Source organism: Carassius gibelio, chromosome B2 (genome assembly GCF_023724105.1).
Source record: "Carassius gibelio isolate Cgi1373 ecotype wild population from Czech Republic chromosome B2, carGib1.2-hapl.c, whole genome shotgun sequence".
NCBI lineage: Eukaryota > Metazoa > Chordata > Actinopteri > Cypriniformes > Cyprinidae > Carassius > Carassius gibelio.
This window is the reverse complement of record NC_068397.1, coordinates 15117684-15133471: the sequence shown is the minus strand read 5'-3', so window position 1 is coordinate 15133471 and position 15788 is coordinate 15117684. Positions and strand designations below refer to the sequence as shown.

Below are 15788 nucleotides of genomic sequence, written 5' to 3'. Positions count from 1 at the left end.
AGCGCCAGATAATTGATCCTAATTACATTGTCATTTCATTTATACAAAACTTAAAGTGTATTCTTACCTACACTTTGTCATATGAACAAACATCTTGAGTTTGTCATTAATTTGAGCCATTTTCACATTTTTTTAATATAATTCATTTGGGCCACTTTGACATTCATTATTGTATTATTTTGCTTTAGTATTATTCAATTCAGCTCAGCCAAAGTATAATTTAGCATAATTTGTTTGTAGATTCAGTAACGGTGTAGACTCTCCTTTACCAAGTCTTGAATATATTGAGAGACTGATTCAAGAGCTATGTAGCGGATTAATATACACCAATTGAGCATTTTAGTACTGTGACCTGTCCACGAACAGAAGAACCACTAAAGGTCTGGCACTTAGTTCTGGTACTTTTTAAGATTTAAACCAGTTCTGGATGAGATTCCCAACCTTTCATTAATCCTCAAACAGCCCAATTAACCAACATGTGCTGCAAACAGGTCGTTTGTCAGAATCCCTGAAATACGACCCATCGAGCGCCTTGAGAAGCTGCTTTTAAACGCGCTTTATAAAATAAAGGTTTGTATTATCAGAACGTATACTACAATTGCGCCCCTAACGGCAACAGGACACTTTCATATAATGCTTGGTACTTTTTTATCTGCATCATTATTTGGGTTTCGTATAGCTCAGTTGGTAGAGCATCACATTGTAAGACAATATCATGGGTTTGATCCCACAGAATGAACATGATCAAAAAATGTATACAGTATGCACTGTAAATCACAATGTTGCATGATTTCTGTGAGGGTAGGTTTAGGGGCGGGGTTAAGAGTGGTCATTCATACAAATTCATATGAATTAACATGCTAAAATGTGTACAAATTGCCGTGAGATCGGATTGGACAATGTAAAAAGTCCGGTCTTGTTTGTTTGTTGGACAAAAATGTCAGATTCAACGGTATGATTGGTCAGATCGCCTGCCAATCAAACTCCCTGCGAAGGGTCGATTCATTACTATGTTTTATAAATTGGTGGTTATTTAGTATGAATTCATAAAATCTAAACGATTAATCTAGCGATTATTTTTTCGATGGGTCGATTAATCTAACGATTAATTTTTCCTGACCGATTCGATTTCGATTATCTCCCCATTAATTGACTACTAGCAATTTATACATGTTGATTTACATATCTGAATGAAAAAAAAAAATGAATTCCTTAACATTGCAATATATGTTTATTGCTTTTAAAATTACAAAATAAAAGACTGACTACGAATGCATTACTTTGCACTTGTATAGAGATAGCATTCAATAAAACCTTGAAGCCTTGAAAACACATAGCTTACTGAAACAAGCTTACTGGAAAAAAGTTTGTCTTTCAGATGAAAACTTGATGTCTAGCATTCAATAAGAAAGGTCACCCAAAATACTTGTTTAGAGCAATTGAAAGAATACAGTAACCAATGTAAACTTGAGGGCTTTAAAATAATAATACAGAGAGTGTTTTTCCAAAAAAAAAAAAAAAGATTAACAGTGGGAGCCAGCAGCCTGTCATGGAGAAAAAAAAAAAAATCTCCGAATGCTCCACATGAAACTTTGGCGTCCACCCTTTTTCTATAGTGTCTAATGATTTTGGTTAATATGCACGAGGGAGAGAAAGAGAGAGAGAGAGAGAAAGACAGCGCTCGTGTAGTTTGAAGACTGTGAGTGCGCGAGCGCGCATGAAACTTTGGTGTTTCGCCCTTTTTCTATCGTGTTTAATGATTTTGATTAATATGCACGAGGGAGAGAGAGAGCAAGAAGCACTCGTGTTGTTTGAAGACTGTGAGTGTGCGCGCGCAGCCGGGGCTCTCTCTCGTACCCGCCCTGCCAGGCGCATCAGTCATTCTATTCTACATTACTCACTGATCAAATAAGGCTTTGACAGCCGCCAAAAAAAAGATCAATGCAGAAAAACCCCTGGATTGATTATATAACGTTGAACAGAATGTTGATCCGGCGTATATTCAGCGCACATAAGGTAAATGTTTTGCAAACGTTTTTTAGAGAAATAAAAACAGGTAGACGAATCGATGCGCATACGTTGTCCCAGCCCTAATACAATCTCATTTGTATGTTTCTGTACAATATGCTTACTCCACATGTTTAAGTGTGGGTTGGGGTGGACCTTCATCCTTTCCTAATAATTTTACGTTTTTGTACGGTTCACGTCATATTAATTTGTGTGAAATCGACACCTCGTAAAATGCCTACATTTTCCCTTGTGATCGGGTTGGCCTAATTCACACACGTTAATTGATTGAGAAAATTTTGAAGCTAGTTTCGGATCAGAATCAAACACCACTCTCTTAAACACCTCATTCCGATCGGCCGTCGACGCCAAGATCCTCCAGTGACACTAATTAGAATCAATTAACAGAAAACCCCTTGTAAGATAAATACGGGCATTAGCGAATGAACACATTCCTGGCCACAGTTCATTCCCCTCGCGCACACTTTGGCCCGTAGGCCTCGTCGTTCTGAACCAGGGGAGTCATTTAAGGATGAACGGTTTAATTACAGAGCTAATAAGTGTTGCCACAGACTTTCTAATATTATTCTGGGAGAACACTAGCATGTCATTACCCTCCTCCCCCTGAGGAACACTTCCTATTAATCATAATGAGGAATTTGTTAGCATGTGGTCATGTCAGTTGGGATCAATTTCTTTTACCTAAGCTTCCTATGAAGCTGCCAGACGCTCGGGGCGGAGTGTGGAAGGGATCGATTTACAGTCCTGCAGCCATTAGGCCCTGTTTTGTTTTTGTTGTTTTTGTTATTTGATAGCTCATTTGCATCAGCGCGGCAGCTGCCGAACGCACATTGTAGTCGTTTGTTGACCTGCTTGCACAGATACTTTCTTGCTTTTCACACTAAAACTGTTGTTTATTTTAGGATGTAGCTGATGCCTGCGGCCTTGTAGTTCAATGATGGACTCTTGTGGCATTTTTTTCTGCTAATAATACAATACTTTGTGTAAGTAGCATATGCAGTCGAGCTGTCAGATTTTAAGAAATGCAGCCTACACTGGCTGTGGTTTTATTGGTCATGTAATGGCACCTCAGGCTCTGAAAGAAAAGCTACAGTGACACAAAATGGCTCCCAGCTTGCCACAAGATTGAGAAACCCTAGTTCACACGAATCAAGGGAAACCTCAGTCACAATCGGCCCGTACAGCTTGTGAAATGGAGTTCACACATTTGCCAGGGTTTGCTCCAAAGGCGCGTTCGGCGTGTAGGTGAGGGAGGGTGTTGGCCAACTGTTGCTGGATGGATTTGGTGTCAGTTTGATGGGTTTAGCTCTGAGGTTTCACTTTTTCAGCAAAGGCCACCTCACACTTTCCACTGGCACATTCATATGCAAATAGTGTCTGATAGAGGGTAAGAGCTAAGCAGATAGAACGGCGCCCGGACACTGAGAGAGACATGTGAAAGGTCACTGCAGTGAAAAACTAGAGAGAATCTTTATGAAAATGGATATGGTGTGAACGGCTGCGTCTCGAACCTTCTGTTTTAAATAACTGGCTGCCATGTGAGTGGGTGACAGTGCTGTTGAGTTGAGGAATTAATTTTTATTAATCAGTATAATCAGGGGTTTTGGAACCAGTCACAAGCAGTTTTGTGGTGTTCTATTTACTGTCAAATCTTATTGTTTTCTTGTTGTAATTCTGCAAGATGTTGGTTCTTGGTTCTGTTTCAAGATGCCATTGGAACACTATACTGACATGAAGATTAATCTAAAACTCTTTTCAGGTCAAAATCTAAGGAAGCAATGCTTGTATCACTGCTTGGAGAATGCAATTCCATAATGCTTCGCAAAAAACATTTAAAATAATGAACAGTTTATGCAATACCAAAAGTACTATACCTGTATTTTTACTAATGAAAATAGTGGCATACTGAAATCTTTAAAACTGCTTATAAAATCTAACAAAAATTGTCCCATAAATTATATTTTTTATGCTCAAAAAGCATACTTCAGGTTGGTCCTGCCAGTATGTCTCAGGACAGTGACTCTTTCTATGGGATTTTAACTGGCATTTGGCTCTTTAATTTAGAAGACGGGACTTACTCTGTCCAAAACCAATAACTGCAGCATAGCTGAAAAATGATATGCTATTTCAACATTTTCCAACATTTTTCCTTGTTATGAATAGAGGCTTATTACTAGGTTGTAGTGGTGTTTCAGAAAACAGCACATTTCATAGTTTAAGAATAGCCACATCTTAGATCAGCCTGATCTCATTAATCACAATCAATAAGCTAGCATGGAATTAACTGTCATCCGGGTGCAAAAACCAATCAGATCGGCCCATCAACTCGCACACTTAAAAAGGTCGCAATGTGATAGGCTTTCATTAGGATTATTGCCATTTCATTTCCATAGAATTATCTCCAGCAGGCATAATGAAATGAGATGTGCTGCTCGGGTGAACAGAAATACAAACATTCAGCCAGTGTCAGTCATCAGCCACGTGTTTCCTCTCTCACTCGGTCTCTTCTCCTTCGCGACACCCTCTCTCATTCTTTCGTTACACTCAAATAAGTGTCATGGATGTGTGTTAATGACAGCCCCGTCAAGAGCCAATTGCTGAGAAAGCCATTCCCTCAGAGCCAACTTAAAACGTATCTGATTTCTGCTTTTGATATTAATCAGTCATTTTTCAGAGGTTTGTATGGAAGTGGAACAGATGTAAATTGGCGGGTATTTGTCAGGCAGGCGTGTCAGCAGAATCGGTGTGTGTGTGTGTGTGTGTTGCTGAGTGGACTGTAGCTGGCAGCCAATGTGTGCTGCTGTAATTTCCCAGGTGTGCTGCACAGCTGGGTCACAGGCTGACTCTCCTTCATCACACAGTTAACCTGCACTGACTCAGCTGAAGCTGTTTTGAGCATCTTCAGCAGGTGAATGCACAAGCTGCAGGTTCCCTTTAAAAAAACACACTGGTTCTGATCTGATTGATTTCTGTTTATCATGTAGGTCGAGTAAATGGATAAGCAGTTCTTGTTTCATAAACGTTTCTTATTATAACTCAAGAAGAACTTTAAAGTCAGCATAAAATACCATGTGCAAACCAATTTATTTATGTAATATGACATATTTCTAAAATATACCATTTAGGGGCAATAAGGTACAGAGATTTAGCTTTTGTAGGTTATTGTACCGCACCAGTGACATTTTTGTACCTTCAAAAAAAAAAATTCTAAACAATTATATGTATGTAGAATGATCCGTTGATGGTAAAATAAGTTTTACAATTTTACAGGTTTCTGTGCATTTCTACCTGGGGTGAGACACCTGGCCCTGTCCTACAGTCTCAGGTCTATCCTTGTGTGGGCTTGTCAAACTCACTCGACTCCCTCTGTTTTATTCCACTGTGCACATGAAAGCATTCATTCATCCCCCTCAACCAGTCTCTTTAATTACCAGTGTACTAATTACATCAAATCACTGACATCTCCATCTGATACGGCAGGGACTTCAAAGACTAATTGTCTCTGAGCCCTGCGTTTTGGGAAGAAAGCACTGCGCAGAAATACCAACCACATGTTCTGCGTCTCTCTCTCATTCTGTGGCTCGTATTGTGTGTCGAGTGAAAATTTCTGACTGCTTATTTAATGTTTTTTCTCCTCTCTCTATCTGTTTGCAGTACGACAGTGAAAACATGTTCATGAGTATGCCAGAGCCCAGCCAGGACTTTGTGCCAGGGAACCAGGTGGGTTAATTACTGCTCACTCCTTTTGTTTTAAGTCGTAATTAAACAAATTTAAGCCGGCGCATCGCAAATTAGAGCCGCTATCAGTCGCCACCATAATCAGGGGCTATTATAACATGTAAACAAAGCATTTAAAGCTTTGTCTCAGCTTAATGAAATGAAGCTTTAATGCATATTGTCGCAGGCTTTCATTTCCTCCATTCACACTTTCATTAAAAACTACACACAGTACGGACTGCAAACAAGGCCACGGGTCTATAAAAGGCAGACTGCAGCATTTCAGAGCAATGCTCCTCTAGTTTCGTCCGTTACTCACCGAGGGAAGTTTAGCATACTTGTGCTTGTTCGAACAACAAAGATAAAAGGCTGTTTCATCAGTGACTCAAGCTATAAAAAGCACAGCTTGATTACATTTTTAAACTAAAGCATGCAGGTGGGTGCATTAAGGTCAAGGGTGAACATGCCTGCATGAGGAGAGCAGGTTATCTTAGGGGTCCTTTTACACGTTTGGCTAATGAATTAAGGCTACGGGTTAATTAGTTTCTGCCAAGTGACAGGAGGCCCGATGCAGCATGGACAGACTGATCATGTGTGCATGTACAAAATTGTAACCAGGAATTTTTCCCGCAGTATTTTTCCCTGCAAGTTTTATTAACCTGCAGCAGGCTATATGTGATGTTGCTGCTCTATTAAAACATTTCCTTCCTGTTTTTGTCATGAGCTACATTTTGACATTTCAAACTTCGAACGCTATACACAATGGGATGCTGAAATATTACTCAAGGTTAAAAACAACTTTTCTGCAAAGTGCCTTGATGCAGTAAACACAATGAAAGCGTCAAATTCAATCTGTTTGTGGATCACAGAGTTTGGCCTTTAATGTAAGACGTGTAGAGTGTAATGTGAAATAGCTCCTGCTCTAAAACAACCCCCTCCCTCCCCATCTCACTTATGTTAAGTTAAAAATAGTGTTATGAATAATCATTCCATTTGCAAAAGTTAATTTAATAATGAAACACGCTTTAAGGGGGGAAAAAAACCTGTCCATATGGTTTGGCAGGCTGCTCAAAACATCTCCTGTCTTTTGGTTTGACATAAGTAATGTTTAACAGGTCTCCTGTTCTGCTGAAACGTGTGAAGGTGCAATTCACACCTTTCTCACGCATGTCGAAAATTGTATATTTAAACTTAATCAAGAACACATTTGCTTGTGGTTTCACAAAGTTTTAGCTCTTTGTGCGCTGACAGAAAAATCTTTTTAGAGAAAGACCTGGTCAAACATGGGGCATATTGGTCAATCAGTTGACTAATGAGGTCAATTAGTCAAACAACCTATAATAATATAATATAATATAATATAATATAAAAAAAACTAATCTAATCTGATTTAATCAAATATGTCAGTGAACATTTAATTATTGACCAATCAATATTTTATATGTATTTGTAAACAGCTGTCTGTAACTAAAGGCTGTCACTTGGCATTCACTCACTAGTCATAATTATAAATGCAAATGCCTTATTATGATGTCATGTTGAAAGTCACATTCATTCGTTCTAGGTTATGTTCTTGAAATACATATAAACACAATACTTATACATAATCTTATGCGAGTCCTAAAAGCTCTTCAATAAGCATTACCAGTGCATTATGATATAGAGAATTAGTGAGAATAACAGTCTAACCTGTAGGCTATAGAGAGTAAGCCCAGTGGTGTTATGGCTCTCAATAGCAAGAGAAAAAATAAATAAATGATATTTGACTCATGTATTATTCAGTGTGCTGTAGCAAATGCATTCAGGAGAATGTAAAGGAAAGTGCACTGAATTACAGGTCACTTGTTTGTTTCATAGAGTTTATACCTCTTTAAACAAGAAAAGCTGCATACGGTCCTATTGTGCCACCCATTACATAGCTTGAAATTGATTTACAAAGTGCATTGTCTGCATTGGCACTGTATTTAAGGTGCTCAAGCTACATGTTTGATGCAGCTTTAATGTCGGTGGAGATGAAAGATGCACTGAGAATCTCAAGCAGCACAGAGCCAAAAAAAAAAAGGATTGAAGAGTGATGAAAGTTGAATGGAGTCTTGCATGTGCTATCGTTTCTTGTTACCCTACTGTGTCGGTTGACCCCTTGGCCTTGCATCCCACTGTAGTTCCGCGTGCCTGCAAGTCCCAGCCAGACGCAGCACAGCAACAAGCAGGCTGGCGGCCACTGGAAAAGAGATGCCCCTACACACACGGACGGCCCCCGTCTGACATGGGTAAATAACCCCACACCAACGCCGAGCAGATGTCCATTAGTGCAAAATAACAGCAACTTACATTATTTGTGTGTTACATGCTGTGTGTGTCTCATCCATATGGACCCTTTTTACATTTACGCTATTTTTACAATAACACTGTTTTGTTTTGTTTTAAATTCTACAAGGTAATATAGGCATCACAACATTATAATGTACAGAATAAAAAACAGATAATCATTTTAAGGGGTTTAAGGTTTAAAGGTGCTGTATGTAAGATTTTGACTCTACTAAAGCATAAAAATACCATAATATGTTTGCAGATATTTAAGAAACATGCTTACAAGTTAACATACCTGTTTATCTCAAAAACAATGCTACAGTCAGTTATTCTCCTTTGAAAATGTGTGTTCTGGGCCGGAATGTCAGTCTTTGTTTTGTTTTCTGAATCCCACCCACTGGCAGTTTACCCAATTGTATTTCGGCGACCCAGGTAATGCCAGATGGTGGAAAACACAGCGTATTTAATTTCATTAATCACCAAGTGTGCTTGTTCCTGCCTGTGCGTCAAATCTGAGGAGGAGGGTGAAAAAAACCTTCTACAATATTTTGAATTTGGACTGCAATACCTAGTTCAACCACTCCATAGGTGTAAGTGTCAATCCTACAGACTGGACTTACAGTACATTTATCAGTGTTATAAAAAAATGAATTGTGTTTTCATACATTAACTTTAAGTGAGTCTTAAATGACTACAAAGTTAATCTAAATGTAAAAACAGAACCTTAGTTTAAAAAAATAATACTTCAGTATATCTTAAGTTGGACTTCAGCACTACTCCTGACAATAAAAGTGAACTGAGCACAAAATTAGTTGTTCCCATTTACCAGACTTTAAGTATACGAGTTTAGTTTACTAAAAGTACTATTGCAGGGTATTTTTATTAAGTACATAATATTTAAATGTATTTGTAGTGTATTTAGCATGAATCAATGCATTTCAAATACATTTTAGTACATTTATTTTTTTAATAGGGAGAACATGAATAAAGTAAATATCAGTTATCGTCCTATGATGAATTCATTTAATAAACCTGTAGGACAACAAAGCAAATGTTACTGCAAATTTCCCTTTTGCTTTAAATGCAAAATAAATATTTATTGAAAAACTAAGTTACTTGACTTTCTAAAAGATTCAAGATTCAAGATCAAGATAAAATGAATATTAAAAGATGAATCTGAGATAGCTTACAACAATTTACTTTCATTTGATGTATTTGAAACATTATGTGAGGATACCATAGTATAACATACGTCTGTCTCTGCATCCTGCACTCCATTGTTGTGTAGATCACACTTTTATTTGCCACTGAGCTCCACACTGAGTTTATGTGTATGAATAGGATTTCTGTTATCTTAGAGCTGCTTTGAGTCTAGCACTACTTTTATGTTTCCCTTTGAATCTTAAAACTCTTTGTACATATTATTTCCTCTTGCTTATGAGAGACAGTATTTTCTGCTGTTTTAGTGGGTCCTCACATATCTCTCTCTCTCTCTCTCTCTCTCTCTCTCTCTCTCTCTCGACTTCTCTATTTCCCTCTGTTGGGAGCAGGTAATTACTTTTATTGGCAACAACAGTTGAATTCACCTTGACCTCACTGTGTGGTACATAGCAACAAAGCGTTCTCCTGCTTTTAAACACACATTAACCGAATTAGAGAGAAGCGTACCCCTGTGCCTATTTTATACTTCACACTCGCGAAGCTAAAACTGAAGCTGAAAAGCATCCGCAGCCTCAGTGCTAAAGGCAAAACATGTACTGCAATTGTGTCTTTTAATCTGCGCTATAATACAAACCAAAGGCAACCTGGAGAGCGGCCAAGGCCAAGTGTTAGGATCATGGCTATTATATGAATGGTTAGAGAAGCACTTTTGATTTGATCTGATAGTTTTTAGGTTGATTTTAAAAATCGAAAAGCTGCCGAGGTCTGTGCACCGGGTATGGACGAGCCAGTTACTTTCATAAGCCAGTCCTCAGAGTGATTGGTGAGATCAGTGATGTTGAGTGTACCATTACAGATGTGATTTATGTGCAGAGATACTGAAACTAGAGGTGGCTCTTCAGATGGTTGCAGATGAAAGAGCAAAGCATCGTGGACGGTATTTTTTAAATTAGGATTCTGGAGGTGGGGGAACCGTAAGATTTTGTAATGAACTCGAATGAGCTATTTTTCTCTCACTAAATGGAGTCAAAATGTGTGTAGTGTATCAGGCCAAAACTAGACTGGATTAAACATACAAAATAGAATTGAATGCAAATGCAGGGAAACACCATTGAGGGTCAGTTTTACTCTTGAATACTTGATAGATCTGAAAAAGAAAATGTAAATAGTTGTCATTAAAGCTGCAGTCGGTAACTTTTGACGCTCTAGCGGTTAATAAACAGAACTGCTTGCGTCTTGCGGAAGAACATCGTAGCCGGAACTACTTCTCTCTGTTTATGTCTATGAAGAATCACAAAGGTACTGGGTTACTCCACCGCGGTACCCCCGAAGCAATCTAAAATAGTCCGAATATAAACACTTATTATAGGTGCACCCTAGTGATTCAGGACAAGCCAAAAACACGGTTTGGAAAATGGATTCATGGTGTACTCGCTTATTATATACATTTTTCTACATTTTGAACACAAACAAAGTTACGGACCGCAGCTCTGATTGGTTGTTTTTTACCGGGAGCGGAAGACTTTCTGCAAATGGCAATAGGACCACTGGGAGGAGCCAGAGGAGCTTGATTTTTTCACAGATTATCTGTCTCATATTCTACTGTCAGGACATAATGACAGGTTTAACAAATATGTAAAAAATATATTTTTACAAAAGTTACCTGCTGCAGCTTTAATAAGCAAGTTTTTGTATTGACACATAACTTAAAGTCTCAGTTACAAGACCCCCCCCCCCCCCCAAAAAAAAAAAAAAAAGTTCATCATGCTATAGTGGGCACATAACATGGGGTAAGTTGTCACAATGGAATGTGCCGTTAAATAGCCAATAACAGTATAGGCTGAGAAATAGCAGAAACGGTAAAAAAACAAAGTTATGACACATTTGGAACAGCGAAAATGTAGAAGGTAACATTCAAATATATTTATATGTATATATTTGAATGTTACCTTCTAAATTTTCGCTGTTTCAAATGTGTCAACTTTTTTTTTTTTTTTTACTGTTTCTGCTATTTATAAAACTAAATATAAAACTGTGAAGAATTTTTATGTATGTATTATGTATGTATGCATGAAAGGAACAGTGTACATTAATCAACATTCATGAATGTAAATGTACCCAAGTTAGCCTGAAGGATTATTTTCATTGGTAGACCCTTTGCCAGATGATTAGACATAAAACTAAAAGAAAATAATTAATAAAAAAACTAATTATAATTATTTTCAAAAAATTTTAATAATTAAAAATTTTCGACAACTTGCCCCAATATATTATTAATGGAATGGAAATATAATGAAAAAAATGTACCTAAGAACACAGTAAAAATTTCTATTAAAATCTTCAGCATATAGTTCAATCTCGTCAGAATACTTGACAGTGGTTTTATTGTGTTTACATCTTTACTCTCAGTTCGGAGGACAGAATTTACAGAAATGATTTGAATGTAAGGGAAATTTAACTGAGCTGGTGATAAGAGGGACTTTTTTATAAAGAAAACTGGCATGTGTTAAAATGACATTTAAAAACTGCCGTTAATCTCTTGGTTGAAATCTGCCTGACTTGTCGCCTTCAAAACATTCCCACCGACAGACAACACTTTTGAAAGCCTCGTAGCTGCTTGAAGTGACAAAAATGTGATACTGTTATCCATCTGAGCATCTCTGGATGTGGAGATCTGTTCCTCTCTAAAAAACATAACAATAATAACGGCCTACAAAAAAAGAAAAAGAAAATAAAGAAAGACTCAGTCAATGAGATGTTAAAATACACAGAGCATTCATCAGCCAGCACTGTCTGTCTGCACACAGGTTCTCTCCTATCTTACCATCTCCTCTCATTCCCCCTTCTTCCAACCCAAACCATGTGTTTCTTGGCCATTAAATAAAAGCCACATTTATTAACCCAAAATGTCAGCCCACAAGCGCTCTGTATCAACGTTTATTTATTTTAATGCAGCAGAAAGATGAAGTAGCATGTGCCAGTGATGCTAGATAAAGCTGACTACAGGCATACACTCACCGAACACTGAAAATATACAAACTTCTCATATTTCTGGACTCCACTCAAAGACACCACTTGTGAAAGTGCCCGCTTTGACTCACAGAGCGAGCAGTGTTCACCGAACAACTGTTGTTTTTTTGTTTAAATCTGATAAGACTGATTTTTAACATCACATTCGCTCGGTTGAAACTGCTTGATCTGTGTCATAACATGCAAAGCAGCATACAGGAAGTGTATCTGATATTATTACTATACTAACTATAAGAGCAGCACAGATACAACGTGTTATTTATTTCTTGCACAGAAGCGTATATTTGCCCACCGTGATGGTTTGACATGTATATAGTCTCTGATGAGGGGGGGTTGTCAGATTTCGGTGTGGGTTTATATAGAGGTGCTCGTATCTATCCCCCACCCCCTCCCCCCAGATGTTGCAGAGCTCTTGTGGGACCAGGAGAAAGCTGTGCATTTTAAACATGCATAAACTAACCTTGTGCTCTCTCCTGGGACTGAAGAGGCCTGTTCTTACATGTTTTTGCGTGTGTGTGTGTGTGTGTGTGTGTGTGTGTACTTCAGATACAGAAAAAAAATGTTCTCTTGAGCCAAACCCATGTTCATATACACCATATTTATCGAATATTTCACCAGATCTTAAATACAATTTCTAGCATTGTTTTTCTCATAATATGCATTATTCAGATATTCATGAATTGCATATTCATGCATGCATGAGCCATAAGCTGCTCAAAGGCATAGATGCAGCGTGTCGGACAGGGAGTGGTTGCTTGTGGACCGCGCCAGTATGCTTTGATCCCATACGGTTTATAAGACGCGCCGAGTGTGATGCGGCTGCTCGGGTCAGACGTGGCTTCACACGCCCTCGTGTCCCCTCTATTAGACAAAGTAAAAACCTCCTTCAGAATGCTTGACCTTGATGCTAGCACAAGACAGACAAGCCCTTCTGCATTTATCCAGAAGCTCTCAACAGTAATCGGCAGCTCAGCGGGTCCGAGGTTGTTTTGGGGGCCCGGCCAAAGAATGTTGCATTCAAATGATCACCGCCCCTGGGTCCCAGAGGTATTCATTACAGGCTGAATAGCTTTCGTTGCCTCTCTTACACAGTCCCATCCTAGATTGCAAATGAAAAGTCGCTGAAAAAAAAATAGGGCACCTTATTAAATTTAACTACTGTAGCATTTAACCTGACATCTTCATTATTCAAAATTACGTTATGAAAAAGCAGCCTCATCTGCGGGGGCAGGTTACCATTGTTTACGCTTCCTTTTGCTGTTCTTTGGCAATTTAATTGGTGGAACGGCATGACAACATTGTGCCGCATAGAGCTCTGGGTAATGATCCACAGCCAATCCTGGAGTGATCATTTAAATAGAGTAGGTTTATTTCTGAAAGTCAATTTCTGCAAAGGCAAATACCTTGAAGTGTTGACTAGAAAATAAAAAAAAAAACACCTTTTAAAGAGTTGCACTGCTAATGCTAAGTAAAAATACTGAATATTGTCATACACTATGGGGTAAATTGTCACAACAAAAATATAATTTGACCCAAAAATGTAACAGTTAAACAATTATTAAACACAAAACAACGTAACAACTCAGAAGTTATAATTGTAGTATAATTGTAAAAAAACTACATGTGTTTTAAATGCATGTGACTTTCCCTGAATACAGTTTTAGAATATAAAATCTCAACAAATGTATTATTAATAATAGTAATAATTAAAAATGTATTATTATTAAGATAATTAATAATAAAAAAGAATACATTTATTTTCCTATATGTAGAAGTATTACATTTTCTTTATCATTTATCATGTTTAAAAATGTATTTTATCACTACAGTTATTAAAAGATGATTATTAAATATTGAAAAGAGTTACAAAACCACTGCTAGAGATCAAAACACATATGATTTCTTCCCCGTGTGACAACTAGCCTGAGTTTCACTCATCCGTCGAAATTGCATTTCTATCAGAAAGCATCTCCTAAATTTGTTTTAATGCATTTTGTGGCGTAATGATGGGGCGTATCTCTTATCTTGAAATGCACGTTTTCTCATCCACCTCATATCTCAGCATGTGTGCTCTTCTTTCATAATGACGAGCTGATTTACGGCTGTCAAGATGGAAAGCTCATAAACAATCTACATCTCCATTGTGAGGCTGCAGTAATTTAATGCGTAATGCGTTCTGCTGGTGAAGCAGTTCTGCCACTCACTCACTACACTATGTTCAAAACACAAGAGCTCTCCTCATATCTTTCCACACTCTCTCTCTCTCATTTTTTCCTTATTGTCAGTGTAAACCACATCAGATACATGACTATTCCCCCAGTTTATTCCTCTCTCCCCCTCCGCTGTGAAGGTTTGATTGACTGCTGACTGTGAAGTCGCCCATAGACAATGATCCCATACAGCCATCATGACCATCATCAGTAATTGATAGTAGATTTAAATTACTCTCCTGCTCACTTGCCATTCATCTCCCACCAGTCCCATTACCCTTGTGCTATTTGACAGGCAATCAGCTCCCTGAGAGATTTGTTGTCCAGTAGAAATGATGTCACATGAAATGGACTAGGACTTGCACATTGTGGATCTCAAAACTTGTCGTTTTTTCCCCCTTCCCCTTCTTTGCGTGCAATGCTAATGAGGGTTGTTGGGAAACTGTGTGTCATCCAAAGTCCTGATTTACACAGAAATTGTAGTTTTTCTTCAATGTTTCGTTTATTGTCAAATGAAAAGCTAGGCTTTTAGAGGAAAACCGCACACCGAAATTATGTTAAAATTACACATAGCGATTTGAATGTAAGTGGATTATGAATAGTAAACACTGAACTGAATGTACAGATATTGTGTGGGTAATTTCCCACAGCCCTGACTCAGTAAATAAAAAGTTTATTTACTTCATTTCATATTATGTGATTCAAATCAGAACTTTCTGAACCTGGAGGTTTTATTCAGTTTCATAAGATGATGCGGAAATATTTTGATTACCAATGACATGACTCCAGTTTAAACATTTCTTTTTTAACAGGCTGGAATTGGAAAAACGGTCTGACTCATAGCACATACATCCCTTCAGAAAATGCATTTATTCAGATTAGCCGGAGTTTTTGCAGTTTCTAGTTAAATGAGTTGATCAGACGACGTTTTCACAACGAAAACACACAGATGTAGCAAATGTTTGCAATGCTCTTAATTTTTGTGCATATCACTTTTTTTTCAGAGCCACATACCACAGCACAGGGTTATTTATTTCCTGTGTTCTCTTTCTTAGCTGCCTGTTTACGCATCTCAGTGTCACAAAAAAAAAAGGAAAGTGTAAAAAAAGAAAGACAGGATACTAAGAAACATCACGTATATTATAACCGTTAGAACACACAAACATAATTGCACCTCAAAACCTGCCATCGGTTCCTGCTCTTATTTATTAGTCTAATTTTCTCCTGAATATAAGCACATCACTCGTATGTATCAACGGCAATGTAAGCCACTGCAAACAGTCGTCTTGTTTTATGTGATTTAGTTTTTTTCATTTGGCAGTAAAATCATTC

The 15788-nt window shown here is 37.9% G+C and overlaps 1 protein-coding gene across 2 annotated transcripts in view; it reads left to right on the top strand.

Moving 5' to 3' along the window:
* LOC127950849 (thymocyte selection-associated high mobility group box protein TOX-like) overlaps positions 1-15788 on the top strand; it is a 57561-nt gene that overhangs the window by 23144 nt on the left and 18629 nt on the right. Inside the window, exons 2-3 of one of the 2 annotated variants that reach the window (XM_052548193.1) lie at positions 5683-5748; positions 7908-8015. In XM_052548193.1, the coding sequence (XP_052404153.1) occupies positions 5683-5748; positions 7908-8015 (174 nt within the window). The remainder of the gene's footprint in view (positions 1-5682; positions 5749-7907; positions 8016-15788) is intronic. The other variant, XM_052548194.1, reaches the window with a different exon arrangement.